Below are 19,337 nucleotides of genomic sequence, written 5' to 3' on the forward strand. Positions count from 1 at the left end.
TGTTGCTTAAAAGTTGATCAACACACTATGTGTCTTATTCGTGTGTTTAGACTAACTAGTGTATTTATTGAGTATAGAAAAGGAAGAGAATTTCACTGTCCTGTTGGAATATTAAGGTGGTAGCTCAGCTTTAAAAAGCTGAAAATAAATCTTCAGTTCTTAAATTTTATCCTTCCCAAGAGAAGAATTCTCCAGGTGCTCAAGATCTGATTGACTTTGTTACAGAGTAGGGAAGCAGAGCCTTTTGCAGGATCACTGTCTGGAAGGGTGGGGATCATCAGTGGAGCAGCAACCTTCATCATTCTGAGTTACAGTTTTTCTCTACTTGTCAAAAATACTACTATTAATATTATTTTCTGTTAGCTTAGTGCATTTTGTTTGAAACTTAGTTTTGTTTTGATTTGTTTTTTGCATGGAAGGTCTGAGAGAATTGCCTTTTAAATGCAAATAGGCTTTAAAGATAAATCTTAGATGTAAGTGAAAAAGTGAAAGTTTTTGATGACAATATAAATACATGTATGAGAAACAGAAAATTGCTTAGGTAACTAGAGACATCAGACAAGCTAAGCTGTCATGTTAAAAACTTTCAGTATTTTATGGTTAATGATGTTAATTCAGTGATGTAAAGATCATGTCAAAGCTATGTGTGATACAGTATTTTTTAAATACATTTTAGGGAGTGTACACCTGGTAGAGCATTTTGCTTTTCTTGGGACTGGGCTTTCTTTCCCTATCTAAATGGACATATGGGGGTAGTCTTCCTATATATGACCAAATAAAACTGAAAGTTTGTTTCTCAAATCAGGTTCTAAAAGAGGTACAAAAACCATGTCTGGAACAAGAGGGATTTTTACCTCTTGACCATAAGATGCAGTTTGAACCTTCTAGGATGTTCCCAGGTTACTTATTGTCACTGTTGCAGAGCCAGCAGGGGGAGCTCGAAGCTCATACTTTAGGTAATAAAAAAGCATTCAGAGAATTTTTATTCAGAAAATAGTCATCTTTGAACTGTGGCATAATTCAAGAAGATCTAAAGTTTGTGCATGCTGCTCATAATGAACTTTTTTACAGCTAAAATTATTTTTTATGTTATAAAATTGCTTAAATGGCACTTTCACTTAAAGAAGCACGTTTTAAAAAGTGTTTACCGTACCTTCAATTAGAAAAAAAAAAGGAAAATGAGCCAGAAGTCCTAGCCCTCCTCTCATGATCCTGGGGCAGTGGTAGCTCAGTACTAGGAATGTAGAATAGCTTGCAATTTTAGAGTAATAGTTGGTGCTGCTTTGTTATGTTTCTGTGAGCTGCTTCTTCGGTATCTCGTTTATGAAAAGTATCAGCTGATACATTAACACAAGAACTTTGTGTTGGAATCAGTGTGGTCCAAAGCACCTTCTCTTATTTGCTTGTCTGCAGGGCTCAGCTCCACCACCTTCTCCAACACCTAACAGAGAAATGAAGAACAAGGCAGTTCTTTGCAAGCCTTTGACAATGACAAAAGCCACGTACTGTAAACCTCATATGCAGGCAAAATCTTGTCAGACAGGTAACTCCTGAACTGTGCCAGAACTAATTTCCTCATTGCAGCTTTTTCTTAACTATTACTGTCTTTTAACATATTGCAAATATTCTGATTTTTTTCTCACTAAATGGCAGGTGTAAAATATATTTAAATACCTGGCAGTATTTGCCTTTTTCCTTTTTCTCTTAATAGAAGATGAGTGGAAGAAAGAGTATGTCCCAGTGCCTATTCCTGTACCAGTCTACGTTCCGGTGCCTATGAATATGTACAGTCAAAATGTTCCTATTCCTACCACGGTTCCTGTTCCTGTAAGTGAGACTTCAGCTTCATTTTAAAATTGGCATCTCTTCATGTGCTTGTATGGGACCACCTTGTGCTGGTTGTTCTCTTCTTGGTCCATCTAAAGGATTGCAGGGTGCTGCAGGGCTATTTATTGAAAAAGCATTGGATTCCCTGATTGTTCTTTAGGACCTGCCTGTCTGCTTCCAGTGTGAACACTTTGTGCCACTGGGATTTTTAGGAACAGTTCTGAGTGATACTGCTGAATATGCTGAATAAGCCTTTAGCAGCAAGGTTTGTTCTTGTAATAAGGAAACTGAAAAGGTTGTGTTGGGAATGGATGGCAGAGTGGGATAAACAGCGGGAAAAAACAAGCCACTAAAACAAGATGCTGATTTGTTCAAACTGTTGGTCTGAGGTTACAATCAGACAAGTTTGAAATTCCAAAGACCCTTCTGTTCTTTCTTTGACCAGCTTTTTGTCTTTTTTTTTTTTCCTGTGTCCTTTCCCGCTGTCCCTTCTGTTCCTAGCTCCTTCATGTTGGGTTTTTAACCTGTCAGCACTTTTTGTTAGTTCACACTAGAGTGACTTGTTTCTAATCTGTATCAACTCTGTCTTTCAGAAGAAGAGTATAGATTTTTTTTTGGTTGTTGGTTGCTTTATTGTGGCATTTTTTCTTTTCTAATTATCTCTGCCTCCCTGTCTGCACAGGTGCCAGTTCCAGTTTTTTTGCCCACTACTCTGGATAGCACTGAGAAAATCCTTGCAGCAATAGAAGAGCTGAGGGGAAAAGTGCCTGGAGATCCTCTGGAAGCTGAGCTACTGAACTTGTCTGGGGTGGTACCTGAACATGTTGGAAAAGCTGAAGCTTCTGATGTGGCCAGTGAGTTTCCTGATGAGTTTTTGACTGTTTGGAATGCTGGGGGATGTCTGTGACTAGAATGATTTGGTTTGGTTTTTTATTTTAGGGAAAGTTTGAGTACAACAGTGCAGTCATTGAAGTCTAATATGAAGTTGTATTGTACTTTAATGTCAGATGGCAGCTAAGTACCACACAGCCACTCACTCAGTTCCCTCATTCCTGGTGGGGAAGAGACTTGGGAAAAAAAGTAAACCTTGTGAGTCAAGAACAGTTTAATAATTGAAACAAAAATAAATATATTACTAAATATACTCATAAATATACAACTAAAAGAGGGGAGAGGGAAGAATAAAACACAAGAAGGCTAAGTGATGCACCATACAGGTGCTCTCCACCCACTGACCCAGCCTGTTCTTGAGCAGCAATTGGTGGTTCCCAGCCAACTTCCCCAGTTACATACTGAGCACTGTGTGTCCAACACCCCTTTGGACACTTCAGCTCAACTGTTCTGGACATGCTTCCTTTCAGCTTCTTGTGCATTCTGGCAAAACCTGGGAAACTGAAAAGCCCATGATTTAGAGTAAGCACTACTGGGCAACAACCAACACATTATTCTCATAATAAAAATTTATATCCGAAGATCCCACATACTTTCTACTTTGTAGTTTTAGTTTCTCAGTGCCCATGTCTGTTTGCTCTTCTTTCCTGGCTCTGCTTGCCCAACTCTTCAAGTCTTTCCTGTGTCTTTCCAGGAAAATTTGCCTTCACTCAGATGAAATTTTGAAGGTTTTTTCCAAGCTCTTTCAACAGATTTCTGAAAGGTTGTTGACAAATTACATGCATTTAGACTTTGTGCCTCGTTATGTAGGAGGCCAGTGGAGCTGCAGTCCTGGGAGGCTTACTGTATTCTGATCTGTTCTTCTACTAAAACTGCACATTTCTGGTAGCACTGCAAGGTTGTCATTTTCAGTTTCTTGCTGTCTTTTGTGAAGTACAGCTAGCTAAATGAGCAGATGTATGGGATCAGAGCTTGCTCACTTACAGAGGACTGAATTTGGAGCAATCGGTGTTTGCCAGAAGCTGGAGAGAGTTCCAGCTTTGTTTCTCCCTTTCTGCATGCCTTATTTGAGAAACAGATCCTACAGAAGCAGAATTGAAAGTCTGTTCTGTTGTGACAGGATCAGGTAGGAAAATAGACAGCTAGTTTTGGCAAGATTGTTTGAGTTCTGGGATTGGTTGATAAGATCCTGGTTCACCAGTATTTGATTTCCTATACATGTGCTTTGCTGACTCACCTTCATGGAGAAGAACAATGGGCTAGTAAGTATGTTTTATGTTTGAAGGAAATCAGGTTGGAAAAGTAAATACAAGATACCAAGAACAAGAAAATGTAGGATGGTAATGAGCAGAACAATCAGTTTTAGAACAACTCAGCTTCTAAAGTTGTAGATCTGCTCCATTTGGCTAATCCATGTGTTGGTTAAAATAATGATTTTTTTTTTCCTTTTGTTTTAAACAGGTGTGATAGTTGACTCAAATCTCCTAAACTCAGAGTCACGGACAAGTTTGCCTGATGTTCCATATGAGCCAGACCTTGATATTGAAATAGACTTTCCAAGAGGTAATTCTTCTGTGATTTTAATAAATACTGTGACACTTTGGGCAGCCCTTGTACCTTGTTTAATCATCCTTTCAGAGGAGCTTTATTTGGTTGCAGGATCCACCTGACTCACTGACTACTGTTAGGTAAAACTTTGCCATGCCTTTGGGGGCATGGATGGGGGACTTCTGAATTAGTTCTTCCATCTTTCTAAATACAGTATTTGAAACAATGCAAAGAAAAGGGCAAGTTAACCATTCACAGAGAACTTGGGTGCATTATTTGTTTTGAGCATGGATTTAGGAGAGTTGTTTTGAAGGCTCAAGGACTCAGATGGCATGTGTCATGGAAAACATAATGAATGAATTCTTCAATTTCCAGGTATTTTCATGGTTTAGAGAAATTACTAAGGAGTCAACTTCCCACTCAAGTTTGTTAGAAAATTGGCAGGCAAGTTGGCGTGCTACACACCACTTGTGTTACCTTTCAATATCTTGGTAATGTCCATATCAACATTTGAAGTGGTAGCATTATTTGAATTAGCAGGAAAAAATCACTGCTTTGGGACCTTTCTTGAAAGAAACTCTTGATGCTATCTAGTACAATTTCTACCAGTCTACAGAATGCATAGAACAGTGTCTGTTTCCTTACACCATACCCCAGCCAATCCAAGATCCAAGAAAGCTTCTGGCTGTAGTTACTGTCCCTCTTTCAGAGCTTCTGTTGGACACAAGACACTCATACCTCAGCTGGGCAGGTTTTCTAGGAGCTGACAGGCTCCTTTTGTGCTGAAGACTACTTCTGTCTGCAGTAGATGTCCAGTTTTCTCTATGCCTAATTTAAAGACAAAGCCTGGGGATTAGGCTGACCTTAATCTTGGGAACTTCACCAGTCAGATGCATACTGGGTTTCTAACCCTCTTTTTAAGTGAGGCTGGGTGCATGAGAAAGAAAAACCATAGAAGAAAAGAAATAAGCAAGTTGGAGTAGTAAGTAGCAGCAGTTTGTAAGAGGCATTGATTACATTGAAGTGCTTCTGAGATAAGATTCTTGGTGGTATCAGGAGCAGGACTGCTTTTGAGTCTGGGGCAGAGTTCTGAAATCTCTGCATGTAAGTGGTATTTCATCTGCTCCAGTTGGAAAGCTGTCTTGAGAAATAAGGTGGTGAAATCAGATTATCAGAAGAGTGTTCAATTTTGAGTGAAAACATTCTTTGATGGCTAAATGAGGGATGAACCATCTTCAATAAAGTAAATGAAGGTGGGACTTGGAACACTACATCCATTCATATGTTGTCTCATTCCTCCCTGAAATAGAGTCCTCAATCCTACCTGAAATGTTAAATAAACAGTATTTTGAGTATTGCCATACATCTGCTTGCCAAACTGAACTGTAATATCCATCATGAGCTAGACCTCTACCACTTGTATAAGTCTAGACTAAACCAGTTTCACTGAAGGAGTTTGCCTTCTGATTCTTAGTGTTTTAAACCAAGTGTGATGTGCTACAAAAAAATAACAAAACATGTATAGAAATCATCTAAATTCATGAACAAAACTAAGTTAATTTGTATTTTTTCCAGTCAAAGCTGCTCATTCTCACCATACCTAAGAATTTTTGATACCAAAGACAGCCTGGGCAGAAAACATTATGTAAGAGTGTACAGTAAGAAATTCCACCTTTGCAACTTCAGATAATACTTGAAATGTTGAGCATTGCATACTCTGAAACCTACTTTGAAATAAACTATTTGACAGCTTTGTCTTAGTTTGAATATAAAAATAGGTTTGTTTTGTCTTACCAAAATCCAGTATTTGGTTGTTTATTTGTGTGCCTTTGTGGCATGCATAAAAATAAACTCCTTATGTTAGGGCACACCAATATAGGTAATTGGTTTTTTTCAAAGCAATGTTATTTAAAGGACATTTAGAAATAAGTTTCTGTTAATGTATTTTCAGCAACTGAGGAGCTGGATACAGAAAATGAGTTTTTGTTACCTCCTGTTTTTGGTGAAGAATATGAGGAACAGCCCAGGCCTCGGTCCAAAAAGAAGGTAATTTTTTCATGGTATTAAAAATATCAAGAAAAGCACAAAAAATTATGTAGGAAAAAATATCCTTTTTATTCTTTTTCTGATAATGATTTACAGCGTGTTACTATCTACTCATACCTAATATCCTGTTTTTATGACATACATTAATACATTTAAAATAATAAAATTTTTTCAGTGGTATGTCTGTTGCAGATAACTGTTGGATTTGATAGGAGTGTGATTTGTAAATTCTGATCCTGTTTTTGCTTCACAGTGGCAGAACTGTTATGGAATGTGCCACTGTGTATACACCTACAGTATTCTTAGCAATCCTGTTTTACCTTCTACTTTGAACAAAGGGGTCTTGGTTTAGTTTGGTGGTAAAATAGAAAAACATTGGCATTACCAACGTTTATAATGGGAGCCATACCATATAAAAGAGTTTAAAATTTTTTTTATTTGCTTGTAATTTTCCTAGATTTTATTTTTAGCCAATCTTAGTTTAGACATTGGATACAAATTAGCCATAGTCTTATATTTAGAAGGACACTACCAAGAAATAGTTTCCTATGCCTGGCACAAAGCTGAAATGGTTTTGTTCCAATAATTGCAGTAGATATTGCAGCTTTAAAAAAAACCAGCCAAGTTCTACTAAAGCTTTCTGATAATAAATGGGTCTTTCTAATATCAAATCTGGAGTAAAATAATATTTTTAAAATATTAGTAAAAATAGTAGTAAAAAATATTTTAAAAAATAGCTTTTGCTATTATGCACTGGATATTATCACATATGCACTGCTAGGCATGCTTTAATCTGGATCCAGTGCTGCCTTTTCCATGGGCAAAGGGTTCATTTGAGGAGTGGAGCCTTGTGACACAGATCTGTCACATCTTCAGCTCCCTGTGCATGGACACGCTGGAGTTGTGTGTGAAGTGCAGTGTGCCCTTTGGCCTGCAGCTGGCTGTGCCAGGTGCTGTGTCCCTGCTGGTGTCCCTGCTGTGTCCCTGCTGGTGGCCTTACCCTGTGTGTTGCCGTGGCAGGGAGTGAAGAGGAAAGCCGTGTCGGAGTACCAGGCGCACGATGACAGCTCCGAGAACTCCGAGTGCAGCTTTCCCTTCAAATACGCCTACGGGGTGAACGCCTGGAAGCACTGGGTGAAGTCCCGCCACACAGACCAACAGCCTCCGGAGCTAGAGGAGCTGAAATCAAGTAAGTATTGCCAAAAATCTGCCATCCACTTCTGACCTGCTAGGGATTCTGACCTGCTTTTTGTGTGATTCTCAGCTGGAATTTTTGATCGAATTTTTCTCATGTCCCTCATGTTTCCAACATGACTGAGATTATTTTACCACAGAGTTGCCAAACTTTTTTTCTTCTAGTCTTTTCTGTTTGGTTCAAAATGCTGGGTCACACTTCTCGTGAAAGCTAGGACAGCACCTTCTTAGCTATTCTGATTTTCTGCGACTATTTTAATTTTTTGTTTGCATCCTATTTTTCTTCATATTCTAACTCACTTCAGGGCTCACACTGTTTCTGGGCTTCTAAATGGCAAAGGAGGGACATCCTCCTACTCTTTGTCCTTAAGGAGATCTTTCTCTGAGGCTGGATTACCTGGCTGTGGAGCTCTGGCACAAGGTGGCCTTTGATCCCCTGGAGCCATGCTGCTCTTTCTGCAGCTCTCCTCTCTGTACACATTTGTACTATATGGGAAAAGGGGAATTGTTACTCCTGCTGTTCTTCAGCTCCCACATGCATCTCAGCACCCTTGTGTTGTGCTCTTGGGTCTTTGGAAACGGCTGTTTCCCTGAAGGTGCCCCTCTACACCACTGGCTTCACTTCAGCATCTTGGGCTGCCTCTGTGTCATCCTGAGCTGTGCATGACAGTACATTTATTAGCAGGTGTTACTGCATTTGGTTAACTAGACCTTACTGTGGGAGCCTTGATTGTTTTACTACAGACCTAACATTTTAACTGCTTAGTACATTTTAGTCTCATTCATTGGTTAATGGAGAGGACATCAAGCCAGATTCCCAGTTTCCAGTCAAAAAGTACCCCATCCCACCTTCACTGTGTGACAATTCTGTTGTATAATGTAGCATTTCTTCTCTATTTTACAGTAAAGTCTGTGAAATTAAAGGAAGATCTATTATCACATACTTCAGCTGAGTTAAACTATGGGTTGACACATTTTGTCAATGAAATTCGAAGGCCTAATGGAGAGAACTATGCACCTGACAGCATCTATTATCTGTGTCTTGGAATTCAGGAGGTTAGTAGAGGCTGTAGAGATGGGAAATGGAGCTGCTGATTTGACTGTAACCCATTTCAGTAGAAGAGTGGAGATAACATGGATTTACTGGCTAGGAGCTACCCTTTATACATGGCTGTGATCAGGCTGCTGTTATAATCATGTTGTAGAGAGCTGTCTATGTAGGAAATGAGTTTGCAGTCTCATCCTGAAAGCTCAAACACACATGGGTATATTGTAAAAATTTTAAGCTTCTTGCTGGGTTAAAGCAAGTAATTAACCCAGTCAAAAACTACATAGTCTTCTCAAATGCTGTGCTTCATTTTGTTTGCTAAAGATGTCCAGTGTAAAACCAGAATGAAACAAGGCATGACCTCTAGGCCTTTGACTAATTCAGTTCCTTAGCATATAGAGGAAACAACCTAAATTAAGTGTCTTTTGGGGGAGGGTCTGATTTACTGGGTATTGCAGAATGTGGCCAGGCAGGATAGAGTGCAGGAAACTCTGCTGTGTTGGCTGTCCTACACTCAGCAAGATGGGAAGGAGTCAGGTTGGATGTAGTGGATGTGAAGGCAGTAACCTATTGCTAGGTACTTAGAGAAGCTGTTCCACAGCTGATTTTTTAAGCAGGGAAGGCTGTCTTAATTTTTGCTACATAAGGCAAAACATAGGCAAAATAAGCAGTGTTCAGAGCTGAGAACACAGAAAATTTCATTCAAATTAAAAGGCAATAGAAGGTGTATATGATGTGTAAAGCAAGCTGCTCACAGGGTTTGCAGTTCTACTTAAACTCTTCCATACTTGAGGCAGAGGACTTGAATCAAGTAACAATTTTTAAAATTGAAATGTTTTAAAAATAAGTCATAAAGTAGTAATTTTCCTGTGTTGCAAGTATGCAAAAATAAAGAGTTAGTTGCTACCTTTGCCTTATTGTTGAAACTTGAGAAGCAAACATTGATTTTAGTCAGTGGCTTTTTAGTCAATATTGCTACAAGGTGTGTTTCAAATTCAGCTAGCTTTCTACTTCTGCACTTGCATGATACACTGTCTCTCTGTACCTTTCTGTTGAATTGAAAATACTCATCTTAAGCAGATAAACAGTACACAGAGGGAAGTATGTGTTTAATAATGGAACTCAAACAGTATTTTTTAATCTTTCTCTTTGTACCTATGACATTGTCTATTTTGTCAGTCATGAAAGCTACTTGTGTATAAAATATCTTCTTTTCAGCTCTTCAGAACCATAGTTTGTGTGGCAGCCACAATTATCATGAGGCCTAATACACATACACAGTGCTGGAACATTAGTGAAGCAACATGTGGTCATTTTACTGCCTATATTTCATGTCCAGGATTTCATTCAGGCAGTGTGAACAGCCCTGATTTGTTGGCCAGACTGGTAGGAAGATGTGCTGTGTTCTGATGAGTTTGCATTTCACAAAGGCAGACAGCAAGTGAGGGACGGAAACATGTGCTGTGCAGGGCTGCAGCCATCATCTGTGTGCAAATGGCAAATATTTGGGGGCAAATATTACCAACCCTTCTGAAGAAACATGTTTAAGCAAGCTAGTGGCACACTAAATATTGTACAGTTGTAACAATGCACAATGAAACTCCATTGCCTTCTAGAATTTGCTTGGTCCTTTCCACCAGACAACCCCAACCCTGAAAGAGAATAAATTGTGTGCTACTGCATCAAAGGTATTGGCTTTGTGGAACTTGGAAGGAGCTCAGAGCAATGAAATTATGCCATTTAGGGATACAGTTGGGCCAAATATCATTAATATTTTGCTATCTTAGAGTAAATTTTCTCTTCAAAGGAAGAGGATGTAGGAACCATAGGCTAGTAAAAAAGTACATTCCCCTTCCCCCAGCATTACTGCACTCATTTTGGCTAAATACTCAGTTTGGAGCTTTTCCTCATGGATAGAATGTGGTTTGAGCCCAGGAGTCTTCAAGTCCTAAGTTGATTGTTTTGTTTTTTGAGTTTGTAAACCAGCTTTTTCTAAAAGGAAGCACTGTAAAATCTGTTCCAGGAAACCAGTCCCTGAGTCAGATGGTGCAGTTTCTCAGTTCAGGGTAATGTACAGCTGAAATTGTTCTACTTTCAGACAGAAGTGGTTCACTAATGGTTTTGATAGCTCTAAAGTAGTGATCCTGAAGGATAACACACTTAGAATTGAAGGCTGCTGCATGGTCAAGCAGGCATCTAGTGGAGATGGTTCATCTAGAGGAAGGTGTTAGTCTGCAGAGCTCCTTTGTTGCATCATGGCCTTCATTCTTGGTCCCTAATTGGGATTTGGTTTGGGATTTTTTTCTTGTTTTTTGTATGCCTGGTAATGGGGTTGTTTGGGCAGGCTGCCAGAGTTTGGCAGATGTTTGTCTGAAGGTCAGACAAACAAAATCGCTGTGCACGGTGATTCAGCCTGTTGTCCTCCACTGTGGGATTCAGAGGCACATCCAGTTCCTTGCCATGCACTGCAGTCACAGCAGAGCTCATCTCAGCTGGGAGTGGCTTGTGCTCATGCTGCCCCTGTAGGGTTTGTAGAGCAGCAGGGCACGGTGATTTGGGAATGAAGGTTTGCAGGTTTGGGTGGTAGGTTGGAGTCTGCCCTGCTGCACAACATCCTTCTACAGACCCTCTGGTGCTCAGGGGAGCTTCAGGCTTCAGCTGGGGATGCCAGGGTTTAGTCAACACTTAGTCTGAACCAGGAAGAAGTATTTTTAGTTGAGTTCTCACAGGCTTATGTGTGGATTGGTTTTGAACCAGTTTTCAGTCTTCATTTTCACTGCCAGCATTCAGTGTGAGTGTTTAATGCAAACCAGAGAGAAATATGTGGTGGAAAAATGTGCCAGGGAATGGAAAGGAGAAGCCATGAAGCTTACAGTGAGCTTTATTATCTGGCTTGGGATTGCTTTATGAAATCAAAACTGGTGTACATAGAAACAAGCACATGTGAGGGCATATTGTGCTTTGAGGAGTTAGTTAAACTTGCCATATAAAATAGTTACCTACATGAAAATGTTGAAAACCTGTAGGAAGTGTATTCATTCATTTGCCCCTATTATAAAATTAAGTGCAAAGATAAGGAGGCTAGGATGTACTGAACCATAATCACCTATCAGTGTTGTGGTTAATGTGATTTCAAGCATGGTGTTTCAAGAAATAGGTGTCATTTCCAGAAGCAAATGCGTTTTTTGTCTGTCACTTTTATTGTATTCACCAACAGGCATGTTCTTGCAAAGATAACGCTGAAGTGGGAAATTTAAGAAGGCAATCCTCCCTTTCTTAGAAATGTCTCAGAGATTATAATGTCAAACAGTAGTCCTCAGCCATTAATTCTTGGTAAAGGTTCAAAAGAATTTTTGTCTGTAAGGTCAAGAGGGTAAGATAATTAGATTGCAGAATAGGCCAGTGCCTTGCACCATCCTATCATCTTTCTTGTATTGCTGTATATTATTATCACAAATACATGGATGGGTTTTTTCTCCCACTTTTGTATTGAAGATGGTTTTGTTACTGCCTGGAGTTCATATTTAAAAGAGCAGATTCTTGCTAAATGTGGGTTGGTTTTGGGTATTTTTGAAGGCCTAGGTGTAGGAAAGGATAAATTAGTAGTTTGTAGTTTGGGGTTTTTTTAATGACTCCCCATTCACTGATATAATGTTGCACACAGGAAATCTTGGGGAAAAATATTAGTTGTAATTAAACTATTTCATTTCTAACTGGATTCATATCCACTTAGAAATTTACAACATAGAATTATATTGGAACTAACTGTTACCCGTTAGATATTGGAAAGGCGGCATAGCTTTATTTTTAGATGCTGCTTTTCAGTACAACGCTTGCACAGTTATGAAAAAAAGAAAACCCTGTAGCACAGGAGTTGTTCTAATCTGGAATTGTAAACACTGTGTCTCTCTCTTTTCTGTAGTATTTATATAGGAGTAATCGGAAAGACAACATATTTATTGATCCCATCTACCAGACGTTTGAACAGGAACTAAATAAAATCCTTCGAAGCTGGCAGCCAAGCATACTTCCAGATGGTAATTTTCTTTTTGGTCATGTATGATTTTCATCTCTTAAAAGTTATGTATTCTTAAGCGTGCATATATATATATATATATATATATATATATATATATATATGTTGATATATGTTATGCGTTGCAATAGCAGGTGATGAAGAATTACAAACATGTCTTCTAAGATTTAATTTAAAACTCTACCTGTTTTTATTTGTCTTGTTTCTGAGTAATCCATGCTACAAGAGTTGTTTTTGCCACTCACTTAAAAATTACTACCCATCTTTAGGAGAGAAAGTTAAAAAAGCTCTTTGACCTGTAGTTTTTACCAGAGCTGAACTTATTTTTTTGCCCATTTTTTCCCCCAGATGGAAGCAGGCAGGCAGGTGCTGCGCTATGTGTAGGTAGGGCTAACAATTGATGTATTTTAGAATTTCTCACCTGGATTAGGAGGACTCTGCTGGGAGAGAGCCCTCCTAATCCAGATGGCTCTCACAGCCCAGAGAACCTCTGTGTTGGGCCCTTCTTGCATCCTGTTATGGTCCAGGAATGCTTTCCAAGTGAGATATCTATTAGTAATAAGAAGGAAGAAGGTACAGTGTTTGGAGGCCTTAACATGAGCAGAATAAAATGAACTCAAAAATATGCCTTTTATGATGGAATTAAGGTTAGTCCATTGAACATTAATTTCTGTGAAACAGCGTGAGAGAGCTGCATGTCAGAAATACTGTTGTAACTAAACAGAAATGTGCTCTCTCTGAAATTGCCTGTACTGAGATTTCCCATTGACTGTCTCAGTGAGTGTCTTTAATAGGTGGGTTTGGGGAGTGTGGACATGAAAATAAATAAAAATAAATAAGTTTATCAGCAGCTTCTGTCATGATAATTTTGTTGCATTTCATAGTTAAAAAAACTTGATTTTTTTTTTTACGTTGACAGTTCATGGGCTGATCCATTGTGTTTTCTCTACTATTCTTTCTTTCCAAGGATCAATATTCTCTCGAGTTGAAGAAGATTACCTTTGGAGGATTAAACAGCTAGGATCACATTCACCTGTTGCTCTTTTGAATACTCTGTTCTACTTTAACACTAAATATTTCGGCCTGAAAACAGTGGAGCAGCATTTAAGACTTTCTTTTGGCACTGTTTTTAGACAGTGGAAGAAAAATCCACTAACAATGGAAAGCAAAGCTTGTCTTCGATATCAAGTGTCTTCCCTGTGCAGAGCTGACAATGAAGGTACTAAGGCATTTCAAAATTGGTATTGCAGGAGCATCCACATGGCTCTGAGGAGGGACATCTGGGCACCTGGCCAGGAGCCAGAGCTCTGCCTTTGCATAGCAAGTCTAGCAGCTCTCAGCTCCCAGAACTCTGATTGGAGTGTGTGGTCCATGGGGACTCAGGGTCTCTGAGTTGATTTGAGCCCACTGGTCTCCATGTGAAATGCTGTGACTTTGCTGTAGTTGTGGATGGCATTTCCAGTTTGCACATTTGCACAGTTGTGGTGATCCACCTTGTGCTACTTGGTGGGCTGCTTATGGGGAATTTTACTGAAGAATGTAAAATAACTTCAAGTTATAGCTTAGATGTTGTTCATTTTCTTCTTAAAGATAAAATTGCTACTGGAAAAAGGAAACATGAAGATGATGTGCCAGTATTTGAACAAATTGAAAACACATCTGATCCAGCTAGATGCCCTGTGAAAATGTTTGAATGCTATCTGTCTAAAAGGTAAGTGTGATACAGGCTAATACTGACAGGGTCTAGAGTAAACCAGCTCCAGAAAGGAACTGTTTTGATGCAACATGAAATGTGCTCAAGCAAAGGGAATGGATTGAAATCTTCTGAAAAATATCTAAATGAAATCTCCACTTTTGTATCTGGACATTAAGTGTGGGAGCAGGGGAGTATTTCAGTGTTAATTGTCAAGGGCTCCATCTGGGAATAACAGTACAATTCAATTTTCTTACCTGGGAATACCAACCATCTCTGCAGAGAATTGCCAGCAAGGGTTCTGGTGGGTTTTGCTACTGAGAGGTTTGTTTGTTAGGTCCCCATCTCTTCACTAAGAACTGGGTTAAGACAATGGATTTGCTTCATTATGAGCTATCAGGCATCTGAAATGTAGATGCTTTTGAGGTACCCAGTGTGGAAGCATGTTTGAAATACTTTGTAGGAAAATGACTACTGGCAGTAATCCAGTATGTAGAACAAGCTTGTTTCCATCCAATCCCTACAATTAATTGTGCAGGAAGGAAGGAAGCAGAATTTATTACATGAAAAAAAAAGTTTAGGCAACTCTTAAAAAAATTAATTTACTAGCTAAGTGTTTTGGAAGCTTGAAAACAAGATTTCTTGGAAAGTACTTTTCCTTAACTGCAAGAGCCATTCAAGTGACTGTTTTTAATGTTTTGTTTAGCTCTAAGGGAAATGAGGGCAAATGATACCAAAGAAAGAAAATCACCTGGTATATACAAGACAGTAAATTAAGTATGAGACCCAATGTGTGTTAGGAAACAGCATTATGGTCTGAAAGGTGAAGAAGGAGCTCACACACAGCATCAGCAAAGTACAAGCACGTGATGCTATAGAGAGAAACAAGTAAAAAAGAGGTTGTGGTCTGTTAATGCAACCACCTGTTTTTCAAAAACTCAGTTGATCCTGGTTGTTGCAGGGGGATTTGGCCTTCACTTTCTCTACTTTCATGATTTGGGGAGGATTTGTCATTAAAAAGTCAAAGCTGGATTTTTGGACTGAGTTACACAATCACTGGGGGAGAGACCAAATAATTTTTTTTCTTTAGGAGGAACATCTCAACTTTGTGAGAAAAGAATGCTCTTAAACCCATTTGGAGCATCAGTTATGGTGTGGTGTCAAGCCATGCTGTCTTGCAGATGTTGGTCACCATTGTTAACTAAAACAGCATACTCTTTCTCCTGGTTATGCTACTTAATTTTGTTGAAATATTTTAAATGGAATATTTAACACTGTAAAAACTATTGTAAAATTTTAGGTAATGCCAACTGTTTGAAATATACTTGGCAACCAGTGGACAGCTGTATAGTTGGAATTTCAGGATTTTTTCATTCACAGCTATGAAGGACTGTATTATTGTCTCATTATAGTCTCAAACTGCACTTGGGGGGGGTTTAGGTTGGACATTAGAGAGGAATTTCTCCACAGAAAGGGTAAGTAGACATGGGAATGGGCTGCCCAGGAGGTTGCTGGAGGTGCTTAAGGAAAGACTGGATATGGCATTCAGTGCCATGGTCTGGTTGACATGGAGGTGTTGGATCACAGATTGGACTCGATGATCCCAGAAGTCTTTTCCAACCTGATTGATTCTGTGATTCTGTGGTTGCTTGTTCCTATAAAAATACTGTTGTTTCAAGCAAGTAGGAAGGAGGTTAAAATATTTCAATTAGTAGACTATTTTAAACAATCATATTTTACTTCTTAATCTGATTTACATGAGAACAAAACAATCTGATAATCACACCAGCAGGTGAAGAGCAACACCTGAAATCTTACCAAGCAATTTGGGAAGGTGAGCTGGTGAAAATCCTTTTTTTTACTGAAGAAACATGAAATATAGTTGACTCCTGAAGTCTGCAGTATTTGTGAAGGAGGGAGCTTGAGTCATCACTTGCTCATCCAGAACTGAAAATTCTTTTCTGAGACTTGCCTAAATGGATGAGCTAGGATTTCCTGAAAGGAGTCTTCTCTAGTGTCTTAGAGGATGTCTCTGAGCTGCATGTAATTCTATAATATAGCAGCTAAGGAATTAAGGGATTAAGATTTCTAACAACCCATCTTTTAAATAAAACAGGAGGAGGAGAGATTTTAGCTGCTTATACTTCTCTGCATCTCAGAACTACCATCCTTGGCTTTTCAAGGGAACCCCAGGCTTTACATTAAGAGGTAGCCACATCAGCCAACAATTGTGTGAGCAATTATTGATGTAATTGGTGTAATTAGTGTTGGGTCTCTTTGCAAATCATGGAGAGTACTTTCTGGTTTAGCAAGACCTGGATGTGCGGGTTTTTGAAGAGTCTGTGATCTCTTGCATGCTTGCTGAGTCCCAGGCATCTGGGGCTCTGCAGATGTGGGACTGGCTGGGTTTGGGCCAGATCAGGCAAGGTGTGGCCCAAACTCCTTCTATCAACAAGACCACATTTCTCATTATTCTTTTTGTTTTGGTTGGTTTGGGATTTTTTTGGTAACTTGCCTAGGTGCAGTTAGAATTGTGTTTGTGCAAGATTTTGGAGCTGCCAATGTCCTGTTTTGTCCTGTGAGGCTGTTTCTAACCCGCTGTGTTTTCCTCCTGGTAGCCCACAGAATCTGAACCAGAGGACAGACATGTTCTATCTGCAGCCAGAGTGCTCGGTGTCGGCAGAGAGCCCCATCTGGTACACTGCCACCTCGCTGGACCGCAACACTTTGGAAAACATGCTCGTACGGGTTCTTTTAGTAAAAGATATTTATGATAAAGACAATTATGAACTGGACGAAGACATAGATTAAAACAAACTTCCAAAAACTGTCAAAGACAACAAACAGCATTAGATATAGTCATGCTGCTAGACCTTTACTATGGAAAACATTTCAAGTTTACCCTTTGTTTTATGAGTTTTGTAGCAGTGTGTACCCTCACCTGGGTATTACCATGTAAATAGTTTGTGAGTGGAAGTCTCCATTATTCTGCATAGTGGTTTTAGGATACATAACAAACACATTTCAGATTCTTTTTTTATTATTTATTTGATTAGGTATGTTTGTAACTTTTTACATTGCAAAATATGAATGAGAATGTGCCATGTGTAATTTTTTTTCCCCTCGTAGTAAGATACATCCATGTTGCACAACTCTGCTGTTGGAAGCTCCCTTGGAGGAGGCTCTTTTAATGGCTTCTGAAACCAGATGGTTGTGTATGGGTAGCACTACTAAAGTTTAGAACTTGCTGTGTCTTTCAGAATTTTTAAATGAATTGTAAACTAATAGGTTTTTTACTTTTTAGTTACTGAAGCCTTATAAGGTTATGTAGAGAGATTCCATCTTATGTACCAAAAATAGACAAAAGAGAATGCTGTCAATATTGGTGTACTGTAATGTGAATCTATTCTGGTGAAAACACTTTTTTGTTGCCCTTATTAAAACCTTAGTGTCCTTTCGTTATTTGTGACTCTCTCTCAATTGCCCATACAAATAAAATATATATGTAAAAATAAGTGAATATAAGCTTAGAGCATGTGGTCATCAAGACACGTTATTTTGTAAAAAGGAAAACTAAAACCAAAAGCCCCTCAAAAAAAAAAAAAAGAAAAAGGAAAAAAAAGAGATGTCTGATGACAATGCTGTATAATCCTTTTTTCATCTTTACTTTTCCAATCATAAATGCCAGTACCTCATATTAATGTAAATTTGTCCTTTGTAGCCTTATAGAAAGGGGTTCTATTCCATATTACATGAAGTAATATGGTATGCTAAATTTTTAACTTGTTTGTCCTTGCATTGCTGTATTTAAATACAGTCAATACTTGACTATGGGTGGAAAGATTCTTTTAACTAATGCCTCCACTCAAAAGCCATATGAGATGTGAAGTTGCAACAAGTCGAAAGATGATTTTTCTTGAAAAAAAATCCTTTCATTTGCTCTATATCCTTTCCTTGTGCTTACTTTACTTAAGTAGTCTGATTTCCAGATACATGTTTAACTGCTTAAGTTCTGTTACTTGCTCTTATTTAACTAATACAAACAATATGGTGGTTCAAGCAATGGTTTTGCTGTTGTACTGAAAAAAATGTAGTAGAGTATTCTACTATAAAGTACTCATAAGCTTAAGTCTCTCCTAAATGGCATTAATTATCTGTTGAGAGGAATCATCTACTAAAGGAGAAACTTTCTATGTATATATATATTACCACCTGAGGATTTATTTCTTGCAAGGGCTGCATGGCTTTTTCCTTTTCCTTAGCTTAAAAGAATGCACATAAGGATGCATCTTTCTATATAGATAAATAAAGCTTCAGTTGTTTTGTTTTGTTAAACAAGTTCATTTAAATTTCTGCTATTCTGGTGTGTCTGTGAGTATGTATTAATTTTAGATATACCACTATTTTAAATGGAGATGGAAATGTACATGTTTAATTTTTCATTTCTTTCTGGTGGCATTACCCTTCCTGTGAAGTCAAGAAATACAACACAGCACCAGTGAGTAGATCACCAACAGCTTCAATGCACCTTTCCCTTTGTGAGTGGATACTTGAGAGCTTTGTTCATTAACACCTGTTTTTTTCAAACAGCAGCCATAGAACATGCCCATGACACATAAAAGGGATGAAATCAGGAACTGGAGTCATTGTTTTGTTCTGGTCTCTCCTGCTTTTTTAACACCTGACTTGACCACAAATTAAATTTACATAAGGGGATCATTACTAATGACCTGTGTTAAATGAAATTTGAAATATTGCATTTAAACATAACTTTTAAGTGTTTTGATAAATAGCAGTAAGGATCACTTGCAGCCCCTTCTCTATAGTTCAGACTTCAGGGACTTCAGCAGAGGTTTCAATTGCTTGCTGATTATAACTGTGTTTAATGACAAACACACTTTTGTAAAACTGCAAACCTTTAATGTGAAGCTAAAAGTTAAGTATATGTGTTGAGTGTTTTGTCTTCAGCACGACTTTTAAATTCTTGTTCTCAAAATCAGATTACAGCTATTTCTTAAATAGTAAGGTCAGTCTTTAGTATGGCATGTTGAACA

General features: G+C 38.5%; 1 protein-coding gene across 7 annotated transcripts in view; it reads left to right on the forward strand.

Annotated features, from left to right (window-relative positions):
• Window positions 1-17,745, forward strand: part of ZMYM2 (zinc finger MYM-type containing 2) — an 86,208-nt gene extending 68,463 nt beyond the window's left edge. For all 7 annotated transcript variants that reach the window (XM_054272347.1, XM_054272353.1, XM_054272352.1 and 4 more), the window contains 11 exons: window positions 1,414-1,543; window positions 1,712-1,827; window positions 2,510-2,681; window positions 4,180-4,281; window positions 6,218-6,312; window positions 7,333-7,501; window positions 8,411-8,562; window positions 12,477-12,591; window positions 13,558-13,809; window positions 14,181-14,301; window positions 16,902-17,745. In XM_054272347.1, coding sequence (XP_054128322.1) covers window positions 1,414-1,543; window positions 1,712-1,827; window positions 2,510-2,681; window positions 4,180-4,281; window positions 6,218-6,312; window positions 7,333-7,501; window positions 8,411-8,562; window positions 12,477-12,591; window positions 13,558-13,809; window positions 14,181-14,301; window positions 16,902-17,094 — 1,617 coding nt within the window. In that variant the 3' untranslated portion in view covers window positions 17,095-17,745. The remainder of the gene's footprint in view (window positions 1-1,413; window positions 1,544-1,711; window positions 1,828-2,509; window positions 2,682-4,179; window positions 4,282-6,217; window positions 6,313-7,332; window positions 7,502-8,410; window positions 8,563-12,476; window positions 12,592-13,557; window positions 13,810-14,180; window positions 14,302-16,901) is intronic.
• The last annotated feature ends 1,592 nt before the right edge of the window (window positions 17,746-19,337 follow it).

Source organism: Melozone crissalis, unplaced genomic scaffold (genome assembly GCF_028551555.1).
Source record: "Melozone crissalis strain CALT ecotype California unplaced genomic scaffold, PUWL_Pcris_2 ptg000013l_1, whole genome shotgun sequence".
NCBI classification, from domain to species: Eukaryota; Metazoa; Chordata; class Aves; order Passeriformes; family Passerellidae; genus Melozone; species Melozone crissalis.